The sequence below is a fragment of the Rattus norvegicus genome, chromosome 3 (assembly GCF_021556685.1).
Source record: "Rattus norvegicus strain SHRSP/BbbUtx chromosome 3, alternate assembly SHRSP_T2T, whole genome shotgun sequence".
In the NCBI taxonomy this organism is placed as follows: domain Eukaryota; kingdom Metazoa; phylum Chordata; class Mammalia; order Rodentia; family Muridae; genus Rattus; species Rattus norvegicus.
The window spans coordinates 99,282,808-99,304,204 of record NC_141536.1 but is presented as its reverse complement, the minus strand read 5'-3'; the positions used below and the strand labels follow the sequence as shown (position 1 = coordinate 99,304,204).

The following is a 21,397-nucleotide window of genomic DNA, read 5'->3' as shown; positions in this document are numbered from 1 at the left end:
GAAATATATTGGCACAAAATGTATGAGGAGATATGATGTCATGGGAACCTTCTGGGGTTTTGCAGGTGGAGATGAGCATTGTTTTTAGTTGTTCCTGTTAGGGGCTCTGGCTTTGTGTTAGCTTCAGTCAGGAACTATCAGAGCGAGAATTAGTAGCTCTCTATGATAAACATCATTTTCCACCCCTGACCTGCTCTGTGGAAAAGGAAGGGATGCGCTGATGCTCATTCACCTCAGTAGTGGTCCAGGAATTTATCATCTGAAACTACACAAATAATGGCTCCCAAACTCCTGGATCATGAACATCGCATAATGAAGAGCATTGTATGTATGTGTATGTTGAGCATATAAATAACCACCTGCAGATGAACTATGATTTCAGAAGCCTGCCAGAAATACATTTACTCACATATGTTAGTTAACACTGTGGAATAGAATTCATGTACTTTAAAAGAAAGGCCAAATTTTTTTTCCCTACTGACATGTAGGAAAAACTGCCAAAGGAGAAGTGAGGTGGGTAGATGTCAGCTTGGCAACCTGTTGAGGTCTTACAGTTCCTGGTACTGGGGAGAAAATGTGTTGTTGTCAGAAACAGACTTTAATCTGTTACAGCTAAATGCTTTGAGACTTCAGTGTCCCTAGGTATATAGCTCTTTGTTTACTTTAGGGATAGAATATTAATCACTGATAATAGTTCCACTTACTCTTATTTGAAGTTACCAGAAAGTCATTCACAGTTGTCAACGGAGCAGACTGAGACTAGATCGGAGACTGAATTGGTAAGTTACATGTCATAGATAGATTCTGGGGCATTTGAACACTTAATGATGATTTGCTGGTGAGTTGGTTAGTGTGAGGGTTCATTTCATGCCCAAGGCTACAGGATTCAGGGAAGAGGTAAGCCCTTTCTCGACGTGTCTCGTAGGGTGTTTCTAGAAGGTCTCTGCATTGAGTTAGGAGATGGAGTTAGGAAGGTCCTTGTTCTGGCAGGGTAGGTGGAATCTTTCAGTGGGTACAGGGCTTAGATAGAAAACAAAACAAGACAAAACAAAAACGGCATAGGGATTATAAATCCTACCCCCTCTCCTTGAGCTGTCATCTGTTTTCTACTCTTGGGCTTCAGAGCTCCTGTCTCTTCCAACTCCAGACTCCCGGATTTAAAGTGGCAGCTTTCACTTCCTGTCACTTGTAACTGTTATATCACAAGAATTTTTGGCCTTCATAAATGCTAGCTTTATGATAAATCTGTGGTGTGTGTGTGTGTGTGTGTGTGTGTGTGTGTGTGTGTGTGTGTGTATCTCCTATTGGTTTGATGCTTCCAACAACTCCAACACAGCAAGGTTTCTGTTTTAAACTTCTGCCCTATGGTGAATTTATAATTCCCTGATTCTGGCATCATCAGTGAGACTTGAGTTTTGCTTCTGATGATTCACTTCAATATGTCAGATCATCTTCCTACCTTGTTCCTGTCTCGAGGGAAGAATTTTCATGAGGTCTTAAAAGAAAGAACAATAAAGGAATCAGCCTTTATTTTAAAGGAATATTCTTAATAGGATGGTTTTTTGTTGTCTAGGGTCAAGAGTGGCCTGGGACCGTGAAGCCTCCTTCAAGGAAAAGAGGTCCAGTAGCTGGTCTTTCATTCAGTTTGCCTTTTTTTTTTTTTTTGGTTCTTTTTTTCGGAGCTGGGGACCGAACCCAGGGCCTTGCGCTTCCTAGGCAAGCGCTCTACCACTGAGCTAAATCCCCAACCTCAGTTTGCCTTTTACATCCAGAATTCAGTCATCATTCCCTGTGACTCCATACCTCTTCCCTAATACCTGCTGTCACGTATGTCTTGATACTTTCCTCTGTGCTCCAGTTACTGGCAGAGTTCTTAGCTATTACCTCAGCATCCTTCCTCAGACTCCCATCCATTTGGAGTGGACTTGGGCCCAGGCATCCATATATTTCTTCTAGTGGTCCAAGTGACTCTTGTGTTCATGTAGAGTTGAGCTCAGTTGCTTTACATAAGGCTCAGATTAGTTCTTTATCCTGTAGACTCAGCAAATGAGAAAATATGATGAAAAAATGGGTAAAAATGAGTTGTACCTCTGTCCCTTCCCTACCGAACTAAAGCAAGGGTCTTCTAGAGATGTAGTGCTTTCTTTTGCATCATTGTGGAAGAGAGTAAAATTTCCCAAAGTAATTTAAATACAAATATCTTCATGACTCTTATAGTGATGGCCCATGTAGTGATAACAGAATGTGAATAGCAGAAGCCAAGCCCAGGAGACGTACTTCTTGGTGACTGGAGTGAGCCCGTGGGAAGGACTGATTGGTAGCAAAAGCCTGTATTTGTGCAGACATGCTCACCCCTTGAGGGCCAGGATTCTAGAGAGGAGAAAGCTGAACCTGTACTCTTGTGGAGGGTGCTATGTATCTGTGGTTAAAAGGGTCCATGAAGTCATGGTCATCTGCCTTGTGGTGGTGAAGTGTTAAAAGCTGTTCTGTGCTCCCAGCGGGAGTGTCACGCATGTGCCCCAGTGCTGTGTACCCACCCAAGAGCTCTGGAGTCACAAATGAAAGACATACACATCAGCTTAATTTTTAATATGTTTAAGTAGCTCAATGGTTGGTCACTTCTAAAACTCCCTGAAGCTAGCTATCTCAGATTCCTGAATTAACATTTTCTAAATCTATTTTTTATCTTTGGTTCCCCAGACCCAAGTGGGTGATGGCCCCTGGGACCACTTCCCCAGATTCTTACATGTCGGCAGGCCTTCACTGTTCTTTTTCCCCTCTCGGTCCCTTGCCAGAGCAATCTAAAAGTCCCAGCTCTTGTCTCCCTGCCCAGCCATTGGCTGTGCCGCAATTCTTTATTACCAATCAAGCCAGCCAGGGAAGGGACCTTCAGCGTCTGGAAGCATAGTTTCTGGGAGCCAAATTAAGATAAGGCATTAGAACTAATCTCGAACAGCTTGTACCATTCAGGCCTGAACTGTGGACATCTTGGCTGCAACCTTTAGATGCACTAAATATGTACTTTGATGCTACTTAATATGTACTTTGTAAACCTCCTGGGATTATTCTACAGATGTTGATAGGAAAGCCTCCTCTCAAACAAGGCTTGAGATTGAAATTATTACAGTTAAGAAATCAGTCAGGGGGCTGGAGAGATGGCTTAGCGGTTAAGAGCACTGGCTGCCCTTCCAGAGGTCCTGAGTTCAATTCCCAGCAACCACATGGTGGCTCACAGCCATGTGTAATGGGATCTGATGCCCTCTTCTGGTGTGCCTAAAGAGAGTGACAGTATACTCGCATACATGAAATAAATAAATAAATCTTTAAAAAAAATAATTCAGTCAGACATTACTATGCTTATGGAAAGAAAGCAATACAGGATTGCTTTTATCTTTCCTTCCCTTCCTTGCCAGGATTTGGGGAAAATTCCAGTCTTTTACAGAAGAAACAAAGCATTATGGTTAATAAAATTGAGTAGTCATATCTTTTATGCTTTTTAGTTTTATTGAATTTTTATTAGATTTGGATTTGGCTAAGAGTTCTAAGGGCTTTTAATAGTAGAACAGGTATACTTTGTGAGCCTGCTCTTAAGACAGGCTACAGAAATTTTGTGGCAAGGCTTGTGGCCAGCAGTGGAACTGTGAGTGTTGTTCCATGGCGTTGAAAGTTATGTTTTCATTTGACAAGGGTTTATAAAATTGGGTTGTTTATATGTCATTTAAGAAAGCAAAACTATGCCCACTCAACAAAACTTTTGACTGCAGCACTGCCCCAACTCTACTCCACAGTAAGGGAAGAGATTTAAAAAAATTATCACTAAGTATGTGAAAATTATCAATTATATAAAAACTTGAAACATACTCTTAAAGAAGGAGCCTTGGTATGGTGCAAGAAACTTGGATCCTCCAGTCACAAAGAACTGAATTTAAATAGCCCTTTAGTGGCTTTGAAACATTTTTTATTCTTTGAGTCAAACTGTGCACAGCATGTATTAGGCAATCAATGGATACTCAATAAAAATAGTGAAGGAATAAAAGCAATAAATAGGCATCCAAATTCAAGGCAGTCGCTTAACATACACCAGCTCAGGGCCAAGTACCTTTCTCTATAGAATAGGCATCATGGTGACTATTCTGAAGGGAACTTGTTACAGCATGAAAATGATGCTTGGAAGAGACTCATTAGAAGCTGAGTTTCTTGCTGGCTCTTCCCTTCTGTATTTAACTCTTTGCTCACTGGTTGTGATACTTGACATATCTGAATACAACTGGAAGAAGTGGATAATTTTTAAAGATGCTCATCCTGGACAGGGTAATTTATGGGACTTTATGTATCATTGAATAATTAAAACAAGTCTTTTGCCTGCCAGAAATGCATTTTCCAACTTTTACCCATCTGAATGTCAGCCCATAAATTTCATTAAAATCTCCTAGTTTCATCAAGTATCCACTTTGAAAAGGCCAGCGTTCCATTGCTCTTAATTTTGTATGGAAACAATAGGATGCTTTGTTCCTGCTTTTGGGTTTTACATCTGAGAATAGACTAGTGGTACTATGGATATTATGCACACAGTATTTGGAGTGCCCCGCACATTGGAGATTTTAGTTTTATTGACCCTTTATTTTTTCAAAAATAACAGAAAAGTATCAGAAAATACGCTAAGGCACTATAAAGAGAAAGAAACAGAATCTGCATTATTTCCCAGAAATAAAACTGTACGTACAACAACAGCACATTCTCCATAGCATAACACCGTCAGACGATCTCTCAGAAAGTAGACAGGTGCTTTGAAAAAAACAGTATGGCCAAGAAAAGACACTGTGCTTCACACGAGGAGCCAGCGATAGCACTAAAAGAAACCAATGAAATAGGTGGTTCTAATAGCACACAAAGTCATCTGTCCTTACACAGCCTATCGGTGTGTCCCTGGAGAGTGACAATGTAGAGTCAGGATCAGATGCTTTCCTGCCTACAAAAGTCACAGTGCTTACCATGAACTGCAGTGGAGACGCGCACTCATGGTGTGAACCCATAAACTTAAAGTGCCCTAGTCACACCTTTTAAAAGAATAAATGTTAGATCAAGAGGCTGTGAGAGTGTGTGTGTGTGTGTGTGTGTGAGTGTGTGTGTGTGTGTGAGTGTGGTGTTTGGTGTGTGTGTGTGGTGTTTGGTGTGTGTGTGTGTGAGTGTGTGTGAGTGTGTGTGTGAGTGTGTGTGTGAGTGTGTGTGTGGTGTGGTGTGTGTGCGTACACACATACACACACACACACACGCACACCATGGCTTCATTCCATTGACCTTTGCCACCTCTGAGGTTAGACAGTCTATGTTGTCATTTGTTATGGTATTCTGGATTTCTCCTATTTAGTTTTCTCCCTGGACAGTATATCTAAAGCAGAAAGAAGCCAAAGTAGCATGTTCAGGCAAAAAAGTGTAGTCATTCATCTTGTGTGTTCTGACTGAAAGGTGAGGAACTATTCTGATTTTCTATGTTGACTTCCCGATAAACTGTGGGACTAAAAGAAACCTCCACGTGTCCTGCTGAAGGAAGAGAAGCGTCAGAATAAGAGCAAGTAGGTAAGGAGAACTCCAATAAACACACCAAGCTAGATGGGGAAAACGTAACCTTACACAAAGAACTACGAACAACTGAGTAGCGCTGGGAGCAGGAGGGGTGGTCCTCCCCAAGGCGGAGAGAGCACAAACTGCTTGTTCAGTGCCAAACAGTTATCCCTGAAAACATACATAACAAGGAACATTAAATGGACTCAACAGATTGTAATATTACCGAGGAGGAGACTTCATAGAACACTAAGCACTCTGAGAGAGTTTTTGAAGCACAGCTCTCACATTAGAGAAGAGAATATTGAAAATCTTGTCAGAGGGAATAGAAAGTGCAGCCAATGGTGGAAGGAAGGAAGGAAGGGCATTGCCTAAGCCATATCAGCAAAGTATTAAAGAGAGAAACTGTATGGATTTTTGTCTGTCATCTCCTGAAATTTGCATCTTTATTGTAGGTTGCAATGGTTTAGGAGTAGTAGGGAGCCAGAGATGGGGTGTCATCCCTGACTTTGGACAGATTCTAAAACACTAAAGCAATATCAAAGGGGCACTAAAACCCACAACAAAACAGACAGAGCCATGGCAAAACTCTCCAAATGCTGCCACTGGGAGTTTTGTAAATACTGTCTCTCAGCCTTGGAGAGCAAGACACTGAACTGGGTACCCTCCTCAAGTCTTTAACATTTGCGTCTTAACTTGTAAAGAGAGCTTGAGAATAACTGAATGTCTCATGGCTCTACTACGGAAGTAAAGAGTATCTCAGATGTTTAAAGAGAGATTTTTATTCAGCGAATGTATGCATAAGCATTTTTGTTAACATGGCCCGTTGTTCCAAAATATATAATTCTCTCACTGGTTTCACAATGTTTGTACTTTTCTGTGTAGTGCCAGGTACCAAGGTAGGCACTGCAAATTCCCTGCTGTATGAGTGGTTCTTTACCAAATAAATAAAATGAGGAATAGTTGCAATGACTATCAGAACAAAAGAACCTTTCCATTGGTCCTTGTAGGACAACCTGTGGATGCTCTAATTCTAAAACTCCGCTTAGTTTTCACTTAAGAGACGCTGTTGGTAAAGCCTGTGGATGAATTCACACATTTCTGTGCAGTGAACTTAACAAGTAAAATTAGCATCATCAGTTCTGTACAACAAAACCTGATGTTCAAGGAAACAGGGTAGGACACATCTTCCCCTAAAAGGCAATCAATGCCATGGATTTTCCTCTGCAGTGTTAGCTGCCCTGAAATGTGAATCACAAATCTGCCAGCCCTACTCTGTCTCACACTTACTGCTCACAAGCCTCGCAGGACTGGTGATGCACAGAACTAACTATAGGGCTTCCGTCAGCCATCTTATTATCTAACTGAAATAGGTTTGCCAGTCATTTTGTTTTTCCCCAGGACATTCTTTCACAGTGACCCAAAGACAAAAAGAGCTAGAGTGCCTGCCATCAGCTCCAATTTGGCCTATGTAGCACCCATCTCGACCCTTGACCTTCAATCAAGGAGTTACAGGGAAACAGGGGAGCGAGGAGAGCCAAGCTCCATCATTTTTCAGCTCAAAGTCTTTTGGGTAGATGATCACTTGGCTCTGTCAGAGAAGACCAGTGATTCTGTGAACTAAGCTGAGATTGTCCTTGTTCAGGGACAATCACTCAACACTACCACCAGCTGAATGTGACTGGAATAGCTGGTACATGTGAGCCTGAGAGCTTGAAAGGACGCTGAAATGTGATGCATCCTGGATGCTCATCAGTTTTTACCTTCAATACAGATTTGAGGCTGGTAGTCACTGTTTCCAGAGCTGTAGTCATTGGACATAGAGACTTTTTTATTGGCTTTGAACTCTCTGGCACATGTACTCTGTCATTTATTTTAACTGTTGACTGCATTAAAGGGCTGAAATATTTCTATTTTTATCAATTCCATCACTGTGATACTTTGAGAGCATCACTATGAACTCAGATGTATTATAAGATCAGTCTCTCGGTGGCCAAGATCCAGGTTGACATTATGTTAGGATGACTCGTTGAAAGTCTGAGTCTGTCACTTATAAGATGTGTAGCACTAGGCAACTCATTTTACCTCTCTCTTATTGACCTGATTATCAAATGCAAAGCATAGTAGCACCTACCTTGTGAAGAGGAAACTATAACCTGGTAGCACATAGTCTCCATTATAATATAATTGATAAAAAGTGATCTTTGATTTCCCCTTTTTCATTTTCTTCTTTACTACTTAGGATCAAACTGAGGGTTACTCCTGAGATACTTGTTCCTCCTCTAAAAAACACCTTTATTTATTCTGTGCAAATTTTAGACAGTGTATTTTGAACATAATCATGTCCCAACTTTTCCCAGATCCAGCCACTTTATATCTTATTTTTTAGCAGCCCACTGAACATAACTTGTGTTTTCCCATAATTCCTGAATGTAGTCTACTGGACTATGGTCAACTGACCATAGCTACACCCTCATAAAAAGATCAACTGTCCATAGCTCCCTAGTTAGGGATAGGGATTCATTTACAACTTCCTACTTAATGCTGAAATGTTGACTGGGTTGGTTTTGCCTGGGTCTGGTTCAGGCAACACTGCTGTTGTGAGTTCATGAGTACTGCAGTCCTATCATGTCATGGAGACATTTTCTCTTGTCCTCCCAGATAACTAGCTCTTACAAATTTTCTGTCCTCCTCTTACACAATAGTCCCTGGGCCTTGGCTGGTGGTGTGACATAGATGTTTGTGGCTCAGCAGCACTCTACTGGCACTCATTCTCCACTGCACTTGCCCCAGCCATGAATTCCTCTATTAACTACTGATTTCTCAACCGCACAAAGAATCCTCTGTTGAGTCCTGAGTGCTGCATTAATCTGTGGGTAGAGAGAGAAAATGTAGATGGCAGTTTGACGCTATGTCCATTTAGCAGAATAATTGTAGTGGGTTCTCCCCTGAGGCCTGTGGAGAGATATACAGTACTTAAGAATTCCTGGACAGATATACAGTACTTAAGAATGCGTTTCACATGTGGAGCAGGCCTTAAATCCAAGAAGAAAGCAATTGATTACTCCCAAAGGATCCATAGTACTATATAGCACTCACAGGCATAGCTGCTATGATGGTCATTATTGTATCTCACAGTTGGGTAAAAATGCTTAATGCCCCCCTACACTCCCCTCTGCAATCTACATAGTATCTTCCAGAACTGTGAAAGCTAGCCAAAAGGGAGGAAACTACCTGCTCAGTATCAACTTGATTTCTCTATGACCAGTGTATATGATATCTTCATGAACAGGCCATTACCTAGTGAATAATCAAGTGTAATGCTTAGTAGTATTTTGAGGGTCTCTAGGATACCTCTGACCACCAACTTGATCCTCTGCCCATGAAATAAACATTTCAGTTTAAGCATGTCAATAAGCTGGTCAGTCTGCCCTTAGACTCACCAAGTAACCTAGACTAGACTTTGAAATCGAGATCCTCCTGACACAGCCTCCCACAGTTTCCTCACTTTTAAACAAATTGTGTTGTCATGAAATTTAAATAACTAAGAATGAAAAGACAGCATAGTGACAGATGTAGAAGATGGGAGTCAATACTCTTATCAATAACAGTAACAAAGAAATGGAAGGTGGTCGCTTTTGAAATAGACCACAAACTCCATTATCACTTTATTATGTCATCTTCTATTCTCTTTTCATTTTATTATTTTAAATCATCAGTAAATCAGAGCCCTCTTCCGTGGTGATTTTTGTTATTTAGAGGAGAGTAGGAATAAAACATATTTTAATCCAATTCCTGTCTCAGTTGATTATCATGTTGGTTTATTTTTGTTTTTGTTTTGTTTAAAAAAACAAACAAACATGTTGTTTTCCCAGAATAGGGAATCAGAAACAAGATTTTTAGTATAATATTTATAATTAACTGAAGCTGTAAATAGAATTATCACCATTTAATAAATTATAATTGTGTATATAACATGCTGCAGCTACCATAAGAATGTGTATCAAGACAGTGATATATAACCTTCAAGGATACAAAATCACTCAGAAGTCACAGTAAAGACATCATGAACTAGACGTTAGGCAGTATGCCATTATGACACCTAAGGGAACTGATTTAGAATCTTCTTGTTGGTAAAACAAACAATAATATGTCCCTTTATCACAGAGTTTTGTCAAGCCTGGACAAAGAGCAAAAAATCATGGTTCCTGTTAAGCAGAGATCAGAATATTAGCATTTTCAGCATAATTGGGGCGAGGTGGGTACACAGTAGCCATCATGCATTTGTCAGTCAGTGCTCCTGTGGAATCTGGCAAAGAGAGGTTCTGTGGGCCTCAAAAAATCTGGCATGTGTCCTAAACTTGGGACCTATACATTATACATATATAATGTATAAAAAAGAACAAATCAAGGCAACTTTAGAGTTAGAAACACAAGAGATCTTGGGGAACTCAGAAGCCTAGATCACTAATCCTATAATCCAATACTTGTTTTGTTGTCATTGTAGAGAAAGCTACTAAGAATTTTCAGAAGCAAAACAATAATGACAAAAAAAATAGGGACCTAGCATAGTAGTAGAATACTTACCTAGCATTCCCAAAACCTTTGGTTTGGTACCAAAAACAATGAGAATTTTTTATATACTAACATTGTAGTACACATTTATACTATCAGTACTAAACTAAGGAGTTGGAGGAAGGAGGATCAAGGCTTTGAGGCCATTGTGGACTACACTTCAAAACCCCTACCTTTCTTGATAAAAGTAATAAAACCACTGGGAGCAAACAGACCAGAAAGGGGATATTAGAATAGTCTCTTCTTAGCTGTGGCCCTGCAATTGCTAGTCTTTGTTACCCATTGCTATGGGACAGAAAAGAAGGTCCCTGAGATGTAGGATAGGGACATCCAGATTTGGGTTCTAAGGAAGTCAGAAGTGCCACTGACACACAGAGCAGACATTAGACAGACATGGGAACCCTTTCAGAGCCTTAGGACACTCTTGTTTGGGGAGTTGGCAAATCCAGGGATAAATTTAGGAATTGGTAAAGGTTAGAAAAACTGAGGGCCACAAAGATGAAGACCTAAGACACCTAGCATGTTCTGAGGAGTAAAACTGAAAGCAGTAGAAGATGGTTCCAGGCTCCACTCTGTAGACAGCCCTTGTCCTTAGGTCCTTAGGGCAAGAGGGAGGACAATGGAGATGAAAAGCATTGGAAGAAAGGCAGAACAGCTAGACCAGAGGGTAGTGTGAGAACGGAGGGATTTAAACAATAGCATTTTAGAGAGCCTGGGCTTGGTTTGCCTGAGGATAAGGCATTTGGCATGAGGGAGAGATGAAGCTAAGAGCTCACATGTAGGGCTGCTGCCAGAGTTTGACTCATCTGAGAGAAAGCAGGAACATTTTTATGAGATTCTGTTTCCTGGGGTCATGAGAGTCATAGCTCTCGTAGGGACAGAGTTTGCATTGTAAAAATCTTATTGTCTGACCCCAAAGCACTTGCTCCACTGTCCTTTTTCTTTCTTGGAAATAGGTGATATGGTTATCTGGTACTGGTTATTCTGATAACTGTTCTGATTCCAGCCCCGCATCTAAAGAGAAAAAAAAAATCATCGTTTTGTTCCAGTGAAATCAAAGTTGAAAATACTTTACTAGGAAATCCTATAAATTAATACTGATATAATCTGAGGGTTGGTTTTTTTTTCTGTAAAAACTTCTCTTTCCCAAGGTAGAGAAAGGAACTGGATAAGGGTATTTTCTAAAGACTGACAATTTGATAAAGTTGAGCAAGACTTGAAGAGGATGAAAATGCAAAAAGAAACAAATGAACTAAATAAGAGAGGATTGGATTCTCAGAGTGAGAAAATCTATCTTCAGACTTTGGAAATGGACCATTCTCAGTTGTGGCCAGAAAAGTTCACCATAATGTCTCATTAAGACAGGGTAGAATTAGGTCCCTGTGTCACTTCAGACTCATTATGCACATAAACCTTAAAGTTACTTAGGATGACAGTTAAATAAAGTAGAAAAATCCCACATGCTGGCCTTTCACCTACAATTCCATTATTACAGCAGTAATGGATCTTGCCTCATAACTTTGTAAATTCAGAGAAGCCTAGAATGCTTTGTCATTGGAAGGTAGTCAATAACTGTATGTTGAACTCATGCAAATAACTTTATCGAGTTGTCTGATTGTCTTTAAAAGCCAAATAAATGATGGGAGAAGATGCTAGGATGCTGCCAGGTTGCCAAAGAAGGTTTGGAGGGTGGCAGCCATGCTCCCCCAAGTGGAAGGGATTTTGTATGTGAATAGGAAAGTAATGGTCTGGATTTGGCATTGGTGTGTGTGTGTGTGTGTGTGTGTGTGTGTGTGTGTGTGTGTGTGTGTGTGTAAAGAAGGCAAGCTTCTGGAATGCTAGCAGCAAGATGTGGGAAAATGTGCAAGCTCTGAATAAAGGGACTTCTTTATAAATATATCCTGGGATAGCACCTAGGCATTGTGAGAAAGGAGAGACAAATTAGAGGAGAGAAAAGTACAGACTACTACAGGGATTAGAAAAAGCAGAAAAGGCTGGCAACTGGAGGGACTCGTGGTTTCTATTACATTAGTTAGAAAGTGACTCGCACCATTTCCCAAAATGGAGTTCAGTGTAAATTTGAGTGTCAAGCACACTCGATGGTCCCAGATGTCTGTCTGTGCAGTCTGTGGAGATAATAGCTGCTGCACGGGACAAACGCAGGTGCAGGCAGCCATGACAACTGCTATCTACAGCCAGGTCAGCACTGAGCATATGGCTCTGGGCAGAATGGAGAAGAGTAAAACACGACTGGCTGGGGGTCCCTACTCAACCACATGTCACCCACACTGCCCACCCGGGTATGTGCATGCATAGAGCTGCTGGGGACTCCCCACCTAGGCCTGCTCTTGGATGCAGCTGCTTTTCAGCAAATGGTGATTTATCCAGTCAAATGGCTATTTTGGGGTAGCGTTATTTAATCCATTATTTTCTTCGTAGCCTGTGTTGTAAGAATGTATGAACATGTGTGTAGGACAGAAATTTTTCAGAACAATAGGCCTTAAAGTAGCCAGAGCAAGGTCAAACTGCATTGGTTTATACACACTGGGATAGAAAGGAATGGGGAATGGGATCTTGGAAAGAAACCTTTGAGAACCCAGATGGAAAGAGTAGTTCATCTAGTCTTACTGGTTCATGGAAAATCTGACCTATAGCCACATTCCTATTTATTTCAAGTGCCTATTTGGGAGTTGTTTGTTCTATACCAGTAAAATGTATATAGATAGGAGATCTTTAGCTGCCATTTTAATGAAAGCCTCAATTAGCACTTTCATGAAAGCATTAGGCATTGAAAGACCATCTCCTACATTACAGACTGTTTAACTTCTGTGACCTCTGCTTCCCTATGCAAGTCACCTCTTCATCATTTTGACAACTAAGTCCATTCCCAGGCGGCTGGTGTCCTTCAGAAGGATCACACCTCTTCTGGCTTAGTCACAGTCTAGAGGGAAAAGCCACCTGGGGGAAATTTTTATTCTCTCTAGAGATTTCACTGAGCCCATATTTAAATAGCAGTGATATTCTGGAGTGTTTTTCTTTCCACTCAGTTAAAAAGAAGACCATGAAACCTGACTTCACTGCACAGTGTCCTGAATTGATGACACACTCAATTTGATAATCGACAGTCACATTTCAGTGATATAATATAAATAAACGTGACACTCTTTTCTTGCCCCAAGTCTTCTCTGCATGCACCAGCAGCTTAGGACTGTAGCCTGCCACCTGTCTCAGGTCACAGTCACATCTCTGTAGACATCTGGTACTAAGTGAGCTCTGCATGCACCCGCAGCTTGTGACTGTTCACATTGGAGCCCATCACCTGTCTCAGGTCACAGTCACACCTCTGTAGATAATGGCTACTAGTGAGCATGTTCACATTCCTGGGGGGAAGAGGTTTTCGTTTTGTTTTGTTTTGTTTTGTAATTAACTTGCATATTATGGACACGGGGCAAGCAAGTTCTCTTCTGTCCAATGTGTCATTCTAGTACCTAGTTGACATGAGGGTAGGATCAAAAGGTAAAGGGACTATTGGCAAGGTGGAGGCTCTGTTCTATACTGGCTTCTAACTTTAGATCTTGCTGATATTGGAAACCCAAAGTCAAGAAACAATGGATATGAGAAAGGCCGTGATTGCCGGATGGAGGAATAGGATGGAAAATAAGAGAGGAAAATACCCCAACCTGAGAGAGGGTTGTGCATGACGTGTATATATTATTGTCAATGGAGTTACGCCTCCCTCCCAGGACTGTGGGCAAGAAGAGTGCCATTAATACAAGATCTTTGAAATTTTAGGAAGGATGCTTTACAGAATTCTATGTAGGAGGAAGACCTCCTTCAGAATTCAGACATGTGCTTCTGCTTGTCTTTCAACTCCTCTTTCCCATTTGGACCTCCAGACTTCTTTCAGTCTTCTTTTCCAATGGATATAAAATTCACTTTCTGTAGGTGTCAACATCTTTAATTTGACATCTTTGGCATGTGTGCTTTGTCTTCCCCCCCCCCCAACCATCCTTGCTACCTCTTCCACAACCTGACATGAACTTTCCTTCCACTCATCTTGCCGCACTCTGATGGCTTCTGTATTTTCTGTTTCCTTCAATCACATCCTACTGTGCTCTGCAGTTTTAAAAGGATTGCTTTGACTTATTTTTATATTCACTTCAATCTTGAAGTCATGTCTTCATGTAGATTATATGTGTCAGAAATGAAGCACATTGTGTAACTGTATAGAATGTGTGTCCATTCCACGGTCAGGTTAAGTATCTTTAATCCAACCAACATGCTTAGTGCCAGAAGTGTTTTGGATTTCAAATGCATTTTTTTAAAAACATAGTATCATACCTTGGGGAATATATCCAAACTTAAACATGCTCTCTCTCTAATTGTATGTAAATATTACACAGGAATCGGATGATATGTCCTAGGTGAGTAGGAGGCTGCCCGCTCCCCTCACACTCTGTCTCTTTTCCTGACAGGAGGATGAGGTTGTACTCCAGTGCATCGCAAACATTCACAAGGAGCAGCGGAAGTTCTGCCTGGCAGCTGAGGGACTTGGGAATCGCCTGTGCTTCTTGGAACCTACCTCAGAAGCAAAGGTGAGATGAAGAGCCTGTCCCATACCTTCCCTTGCTGGCTTCCCATGTGATCATTTGGGCAAGCATTTCTTGGAGATGGTGACAAAAGAGAAATGTGAGATGATGTACTTATTTTCCCACAGGGAAGATCAGATTTAGAATATGTCTCTCATCCCAGCATCAGACCCCAGAGCTGAGGAAAAAAAGGGGGCATTATTTTGTCTGTCAGAGTTCTCTAGTGTACCAGAGATGCCTGGAGCTGCCAGCACTGACTGATGGGGAGATCTCTTGACATTCCCAGGATGCTGTCTTTGACATTGCTAATTCTTAGAAATCTGGGTCCCTGTTCTATAGTCTCACCTGTCATTTTATTGCTACAAGGACTCTTGGCTGTTTGAGCCTGTGTTTTACAGTTAGCACAGCACCGTTCTGATGGGACTGGGATTGTTATAACCGCCTGCTGTGACTCAAGGGCACTGAGGGCCATTTACTCTGGTCCCTTGCCTGCAAGGAGACATGCCATGTCACGTCTTTGAGCTTTCCCCTTAACATATCCTGGCCGTGTCTGGATGTTCAGAAATTTTAAAGCACCTTGCAATCTTGACAAGTCTTGTATTAGTCAGAGTTCTCCAGAGATACAGAACAAGAAGCTCAGTAGATGCGTGAGGGGTTAAAGAGATTAGCTTAAACAGATCCTTCACAGCCCATGGAATTCTGAGGTCTGAGCCTGAAATCCACCGGTCATGTGTTCATCTGCACTCTAGCATCAGAACCTCTCCTCTGGGAAGCCCAGGGGCAGTGAGTGGGGCATAGAAACGGCATGAGGGACAATGACCTTTACTTAAGGTCAACTGATTACAGATATTAATTCCAGCTATAAAATAACCACATCAAAACTTTGCTTAGACGGCTCAGGAAATAAAGGTTTACCACTATGTCTGATGACCCGAGTTCAACCCCCAGGCTGCCTATGATGGAAAGGACAGAGCAAAAAGAGGTAGGGATCAATAGGCACATCTCTCAAAGTCACCTTCTTCTTTTCAGTGCTTTGCCCCCTCCACACGTAAGTTACTGATTTCTAACAGACATTGGCCAGCCCCTATAGGACAGAGTCCTGGTAAGATAAAAGCCGTAAGGTAGAATTTTGTCTTTCCCAAGTTCTTCAATTCTATTTTCCTGAGTCTTTTTTACATCTGCTCTTGCTCCTAGCAGATTTTTTTGTCTATTCCCTTTAGTTATAAATCACGGGAGGATCACCAGGATAGCCGTCAAGATGTTAATCATCAATTGTTAGCTTGTCATGTGATCCCAGATGAGTCACTCAACTTTGCCTTCAGTTTTTTTCCTTCTGTCAAGTCAGATGCAGTGTGTGGTGGTACCAAGAGTACTGATGAGTGATGGAGCAATGAGATGGACCAGACCCATGCTTTCTTTCCTCAGTGGAGCAAGTTGACAGTGATTCTGTAAACAGGATGGAATTGTCAATCCAAGACCTTGAGTACATTATCTGATCTTTCTTACTAGCTTAGTGGGAATTTCACCTTAATTTAACTTATAAGATTTTCTCATTGTGGAATGGTTTAGTATTTGTGTATTACCTCTTATGTTACATTGTGTAATATAATAGCACAATAATTGTTATCATTGTGAGTTAATATTTAGTAAGATAAGTGTCTTAATCTGTGACATAAGAATAACTACAATTCAGTGGTACGTAGAAATTTAAGAACAGCAATATGTACCAAGCACACAGTGCTTAACTCATCGAACAGTAGCTGGAATTGAAAATAATACCAGGAACACCATTTGTATTAGTTTTATTTCTGTTTCTGTAGAGAAATAACATGGCAAAAAGGAGCTTATGGGAGAAAGAATTCGTTTTGGCGTATGGCTTAAAAGGGGTAGGAGTCACCATGGGGATGCACGGCAGCAGGAGCGGGAAGCTAAGGTGTCACATCTTCAACCACAAACACAAAGCAGAGAGCGAACTAGAGCCGAGATGTAGCCATAGACTCTCAAAAGCTCCTCGCCATGCACTTCCTCTGGCAAAGCTCTGCCTCCTAAACGTCCCTCCACTACCTCAGGCAACAATCAGCCCTGGACCAAGGCTGCAGCATGAGCCTGTGGGGTACATTTTGCCTCACCCTGTGGGGTAATATTTCATCCCTTTGGAAACACAAAGTCTGATTTTGAATAACAAGAAAAATCAGCCCCTGCACTTATAAAATCATGAACATTAAAATAAAAGCCTTAAACTAAAAATATATTTAATTATAAAAAATCATAATTCTTCAGTTCTGTAAATGCCTTGGTGTTTATAATAGTCAAATCCTAAGTCAAATAAAAGGGAAAGCCTGTATATTGTGATCTAGGAAGGCTTGTATTCGCCATATATAAAACTAAACCACATCTCCCATAAGTGCATTTGGAGATAAGGAAATACCCTTTCTAATTTCCACTTGGCTGTATTATTATTCTCATTTTGATTTCATTCTATATTTGAGGTGATGACTGAAAAGTCATTGAGGCACAGCTACTGTGCACACCTCTATGGTCACAATTCTCCTCACCTGGTCCCTGTCTATATGCTCATGCATTCAAAGCTGTACTTACAACACATACTCAGACTTTATGTATTTGTATTTAATAGTTCAACCACTAATCAAGTGCCAAATAATCCTCACAGGTGTTTTTCAAATCACATATGTGGTTTTGTTGGCTTACCTTCCAAGAATAAATATTCAGAATCAGAATTCACAGTATCTGGAGCATGAACAATGAGTAGGAATTGCTTTCCTATGAGGACACCTTACCTGTTACAGCGATATTCCTGCCATTGTTGTGTGTCTTGTGTATGTAGTAAGAGAAAAATGCTCAATGAGTTTTGTTACAGAGAAACAGGGTCAAGGTGGCATGTGTGTTCAGAATTTTCTTCTCTCCATCATGGAGAGCATCTTAATAGAGGGACCCATTTCTGGTACTTTCTTCTGTCCTGAAATCAAATAGGACAGGTCTACCTCTCTGTCAGCCTGCCCCATTCTTCTCATTCAGTACACCCTCTCATTCCCTGCCATGAAGTTTTCAACCATTTACACTGTTCTGTAGTCCTTGAAAGACAATGTAAGTCATGCAGAGAGGTAAGAGGCTATGTTCCCCAGGGTGGCGCTGAGCAAGAAGCATGGACATCAAACACAATTCTTATCTGCCACCCTCAAACCAATCAGTGCCCTTGAGGATTGCTAGCCCAGGATATTTTGAGCTAGTTGACACTCAGAGGGATAAAACTGAGCTGGACTCTGAGGAAAAGGAAAGACTTCAGACAAAGGAAAAATGAGTTAGACTATTCAAAAGACAGTCTCAACACAAGAGTTCTGGAAAAAATGAGAGAACTTGTGCAAGCAAGGAGTGGGGGTGAGAAAATGAGGAACAAAAGCATGAGAATGTCAACATGTGTTGTAGAGGTGAGACTCACCTAACATTCAGGAGCTTCGGTGACTGATTCCTGCACATGTGGCCATGATGATCTCCAAATCTGCTGGTATTATCTGATAGAAACATGGCCGCTTAGTTGCTCTTTCAAATAAGCATGGGCCCAGGAATTAAAGTGGCCATGCTGATAAGACTGACTCGAAACCACAGCCAGAAACCAGGAAGCAAAGAAGAAAGTATTTCTTTATTTTCCTTCTTTTTTATTTTAACATTTTTTATTGGATATTTCTTTACTTACATTTCAAATGTTATTCCCTTTCCTGGTTTCCTGTACATAAACCCCCTATCCCATCCCCCTCCCCTTCTTCTAAAAGGGTGTTCCCCTCCCCATCCACCCCCCCTTACCATTCCCACCCCCGTCATTCCCTTGCACTGGGGGTCCAACCTTGGCAGGACCAATGGCTTCTCCTTCCATTGGTGTCCAACAAGGCCATCCTCTGCTACATATGCAGTTGGAGCCATGGGTCTGTCCATGTATAGTCTGTGGGTAGTGGTGTAGTCCCTGGAAACTCTGGTTGTTTGGCATTGTTGTTCTTATGGGTTTGCAAGGCCCTTCAGCTCTTTCAGTCCTTTCTCTAATTCCTCCAATGGGGTTCCTATTCTCAGTTCAGTGGTTTGCTGCTAGCATTCGCCTCTGTATTGCACATGTTCTGGCTGTGTCTCTCAGGAGAGATCTATATCTGGTTCCTGTCAGCAAGGGCTTCTTAGCTTCATCCATCTTATCTAGTTTTGGTGGCTGTATATGTATGGGCCACATGTGGGACAGGCTCTGAATGGCCATTCCTTCAGTCTCTGCTCTAAACTTTGCCTCCTATGGATATTTTTGTTCCCCCTTTTAAGAAGGAGTGAAACATTCACATTTTGGTTATCCATCTTCTTGAGCTTCATGTGGTCTGTGGATTGCATCTTGGGTAATTCAAGCATTTGGGCTAATATCCACTTATCAGTGTGTGCATACCATGTGTGTTTTTCTGTGGTTGGGTTACCTCACTCAGGATGATATTTTCTTGTTCGATCCATTGCCTATGAATTTCATAAAGTCGTTGTTTTTGATAGCTGAGTAATACTCCATTGTGTTGATGTACCACATTTTTTGAATCCATTCCTCTGTTGAAGGGCATCTGGGTTCTTTCCAGCTTCTGGCTATTATAAATAAGGCTGCTATGAACATAGTGGAGCACGTGTCTTTGTTGAATGTTGGAGCATCTTTTGGGTATATGCCCAAGAGAGGTATAGCTCTGTCCTCAGGTAGTGCAATGTCCAATTTTCTGAGAAACCTCCAGACTGACTCCCAGAGTGGTTGTACCAGTCTGCAATCCCACCAACAATGGAGGAGTGCTCCTCTTTCTCCATATCCTCACCAGCATCTGCTGTCACCTGAGTTTTTTATTTTAGCCATTCTGACCGGTATGAGGTGGAATTTCAGGGTTGTTTTGATTTGCATTTCCCTATAACTAAGGATGTTGAACATTTGTTTAGGTGCTTCTCAGCCATTTGATATTCCTCAGCTGAGAATTCTTTCTTTAGCTCTGTACCCAATTTTTAATAGGGTTATTTGGCTTTCTGGAATCTAACTTCTTGCGTTCTTTGTGTATTTTGGATATTAGCCCTCTATTGGATTTAGGATTGGTAAAGATCTTTTCCCACTCTGTTGGTTGCCGTTTTGTCCTAACTTTATTTTCTTAATAGCAGCAACAGTTTTATTTATTATAATTTTAAAGTAAAATATGTATTCTTTGGAACTAAGAATTTAATGATATTTCTTCTAGTCTTTCATATCATATCTATTTGGTTCCTTAGAGCCTTTTATAGAATAATCTTTGATTCCCTTTAACATTCAATCTTCTTTTTTATTGGATATTTTTTATTTACATTTCAAATGTTATTCCTTTTCCTGGTTTCCCATCTATAAATCCCATATCCCAAACCCCTCTTATTCTTGTATGACAGTGATGCCCCACCCAACCACCCACCCGTTTCCACTCCCTGCCCTGATATTCCACTACACTGAGGGGTAGGTACAGTCTTGGCAGGACCAAGGGCTTCTCCTCCCATTGGTGCCCAAAATGGTCAACCTCACCTACATATGCAGCTGGAACCATGTGTCTGTCCATGTGTACTCTTTGGGTGGTGGTTTAGTCTCTGAGAGCTCTGGTTGGTTGGTATTGTTGTTCTTATAGGGTTGCAAGACCCTTCAGCTCCTACAATCCTTTCTCTAACTCCTCCAAAAGGGACCCTGTTCTCAGTTCAATGGTTGACTGCTAGAATCGCCTCTATATTTGTCATGCTCTGGCAGAGCCTCTCAGGAGACAGCTATATCAGGCTCCTGTCAGCATGCACTTCTTGGCATCTGCAATATTGTCTCGTTTTGGTGGCTGTATGTATATGGGCTGGATTCCCAGGTGGGGCAGGCTCTGAATGGCCATTCCTTCAGTCTCTGCTCTAAACTTTGTCTCTATATCTCATCCTATGAATATTTTGTTCCTCCTTTCAAGAAGGACTGAAGCATCTGCACTTTGGTTGCACTTCTTCTTGAGCTTCTTGTGGTCTGTGAATTGTATCTTGGGTAATTCAAGCTTTTGGGCTAATATCCACTTATTAGTGAGTGCATTCCGTGTGTGTGTGTGTGTGTGTGTGTGTGTGTGTGTGTGTGTGTGTGTGTGTTTTGTTACTGGGTTACCTCACTCAGGATGATATTTTCTAGTTCCTTCCATTTGCCTATGAATTTCATGAAGTCAGTGTTTTTAATAGCTGAGTAGTATTCCATTGTGTAAATGCATCACATTTTCTGTATCCATTCTTCTGTTGAAGGACATCTAGGTTGTTACCAGCTTCTGGCTTCTATAAATAAGGCTGCTATGAACATAGTGGAGCATGTTCCCTTGTTATATGTTGGAGCATCTTTTGGGTATATGCCCAGGAGTTGTATAGCTGGTTCCTCAGGTAGTACTATGTCCAATTTTCTGAGGAACCTCCAGACTGATTTCCAGAGTGGTTGTACCAGCTTGCAATCCCAGTATCAATCTTCTAAGGCTCTTTGGCTGCCTTTTCTCAGAAGGACATAGGAAGAAAATCATGGCTTGCACTGCTGTAAGTGTCAGTCACTACTCTTTTGTAGATATCCTTGCAGAGGTACAATTCAAGGGAAAGGATATGCATATCCTACCCCAGATGACTATTCAGGATGCAAGAGAGGA

General features: G+C 41.3%; 1 protein-coding gene across 3 annotated transcripts in view; it reads left to right on the top strand.

Moving 5' to 3' along the window:
* Ryr3 (ryanodine receptor 3) overlaps positions 1 to 21,397 on the top strand; it is a 553,860-nt gene that overhangs the window by 149,157 nt on the left and 383,306 nt on the right. For all 3 annotated transcript variants that reach the window (XR_015684544.1, XR_015684543.1, XM_087655160.1), the window contains exon 2: positions 14,613 to 14,732. Coding sequence is in view for 1 of the 3 variants with exons in the window: in XM_087655160.1 (XP_087511286.1) it covers positions 14,613 to 14,732 (120 nt within the window). In the remaining 2 variants the exon portion in view is untranslated. The remainder of the gene's footprint in view (positions 1 to 14,612; positions 14,733 to 21,397) is intronic.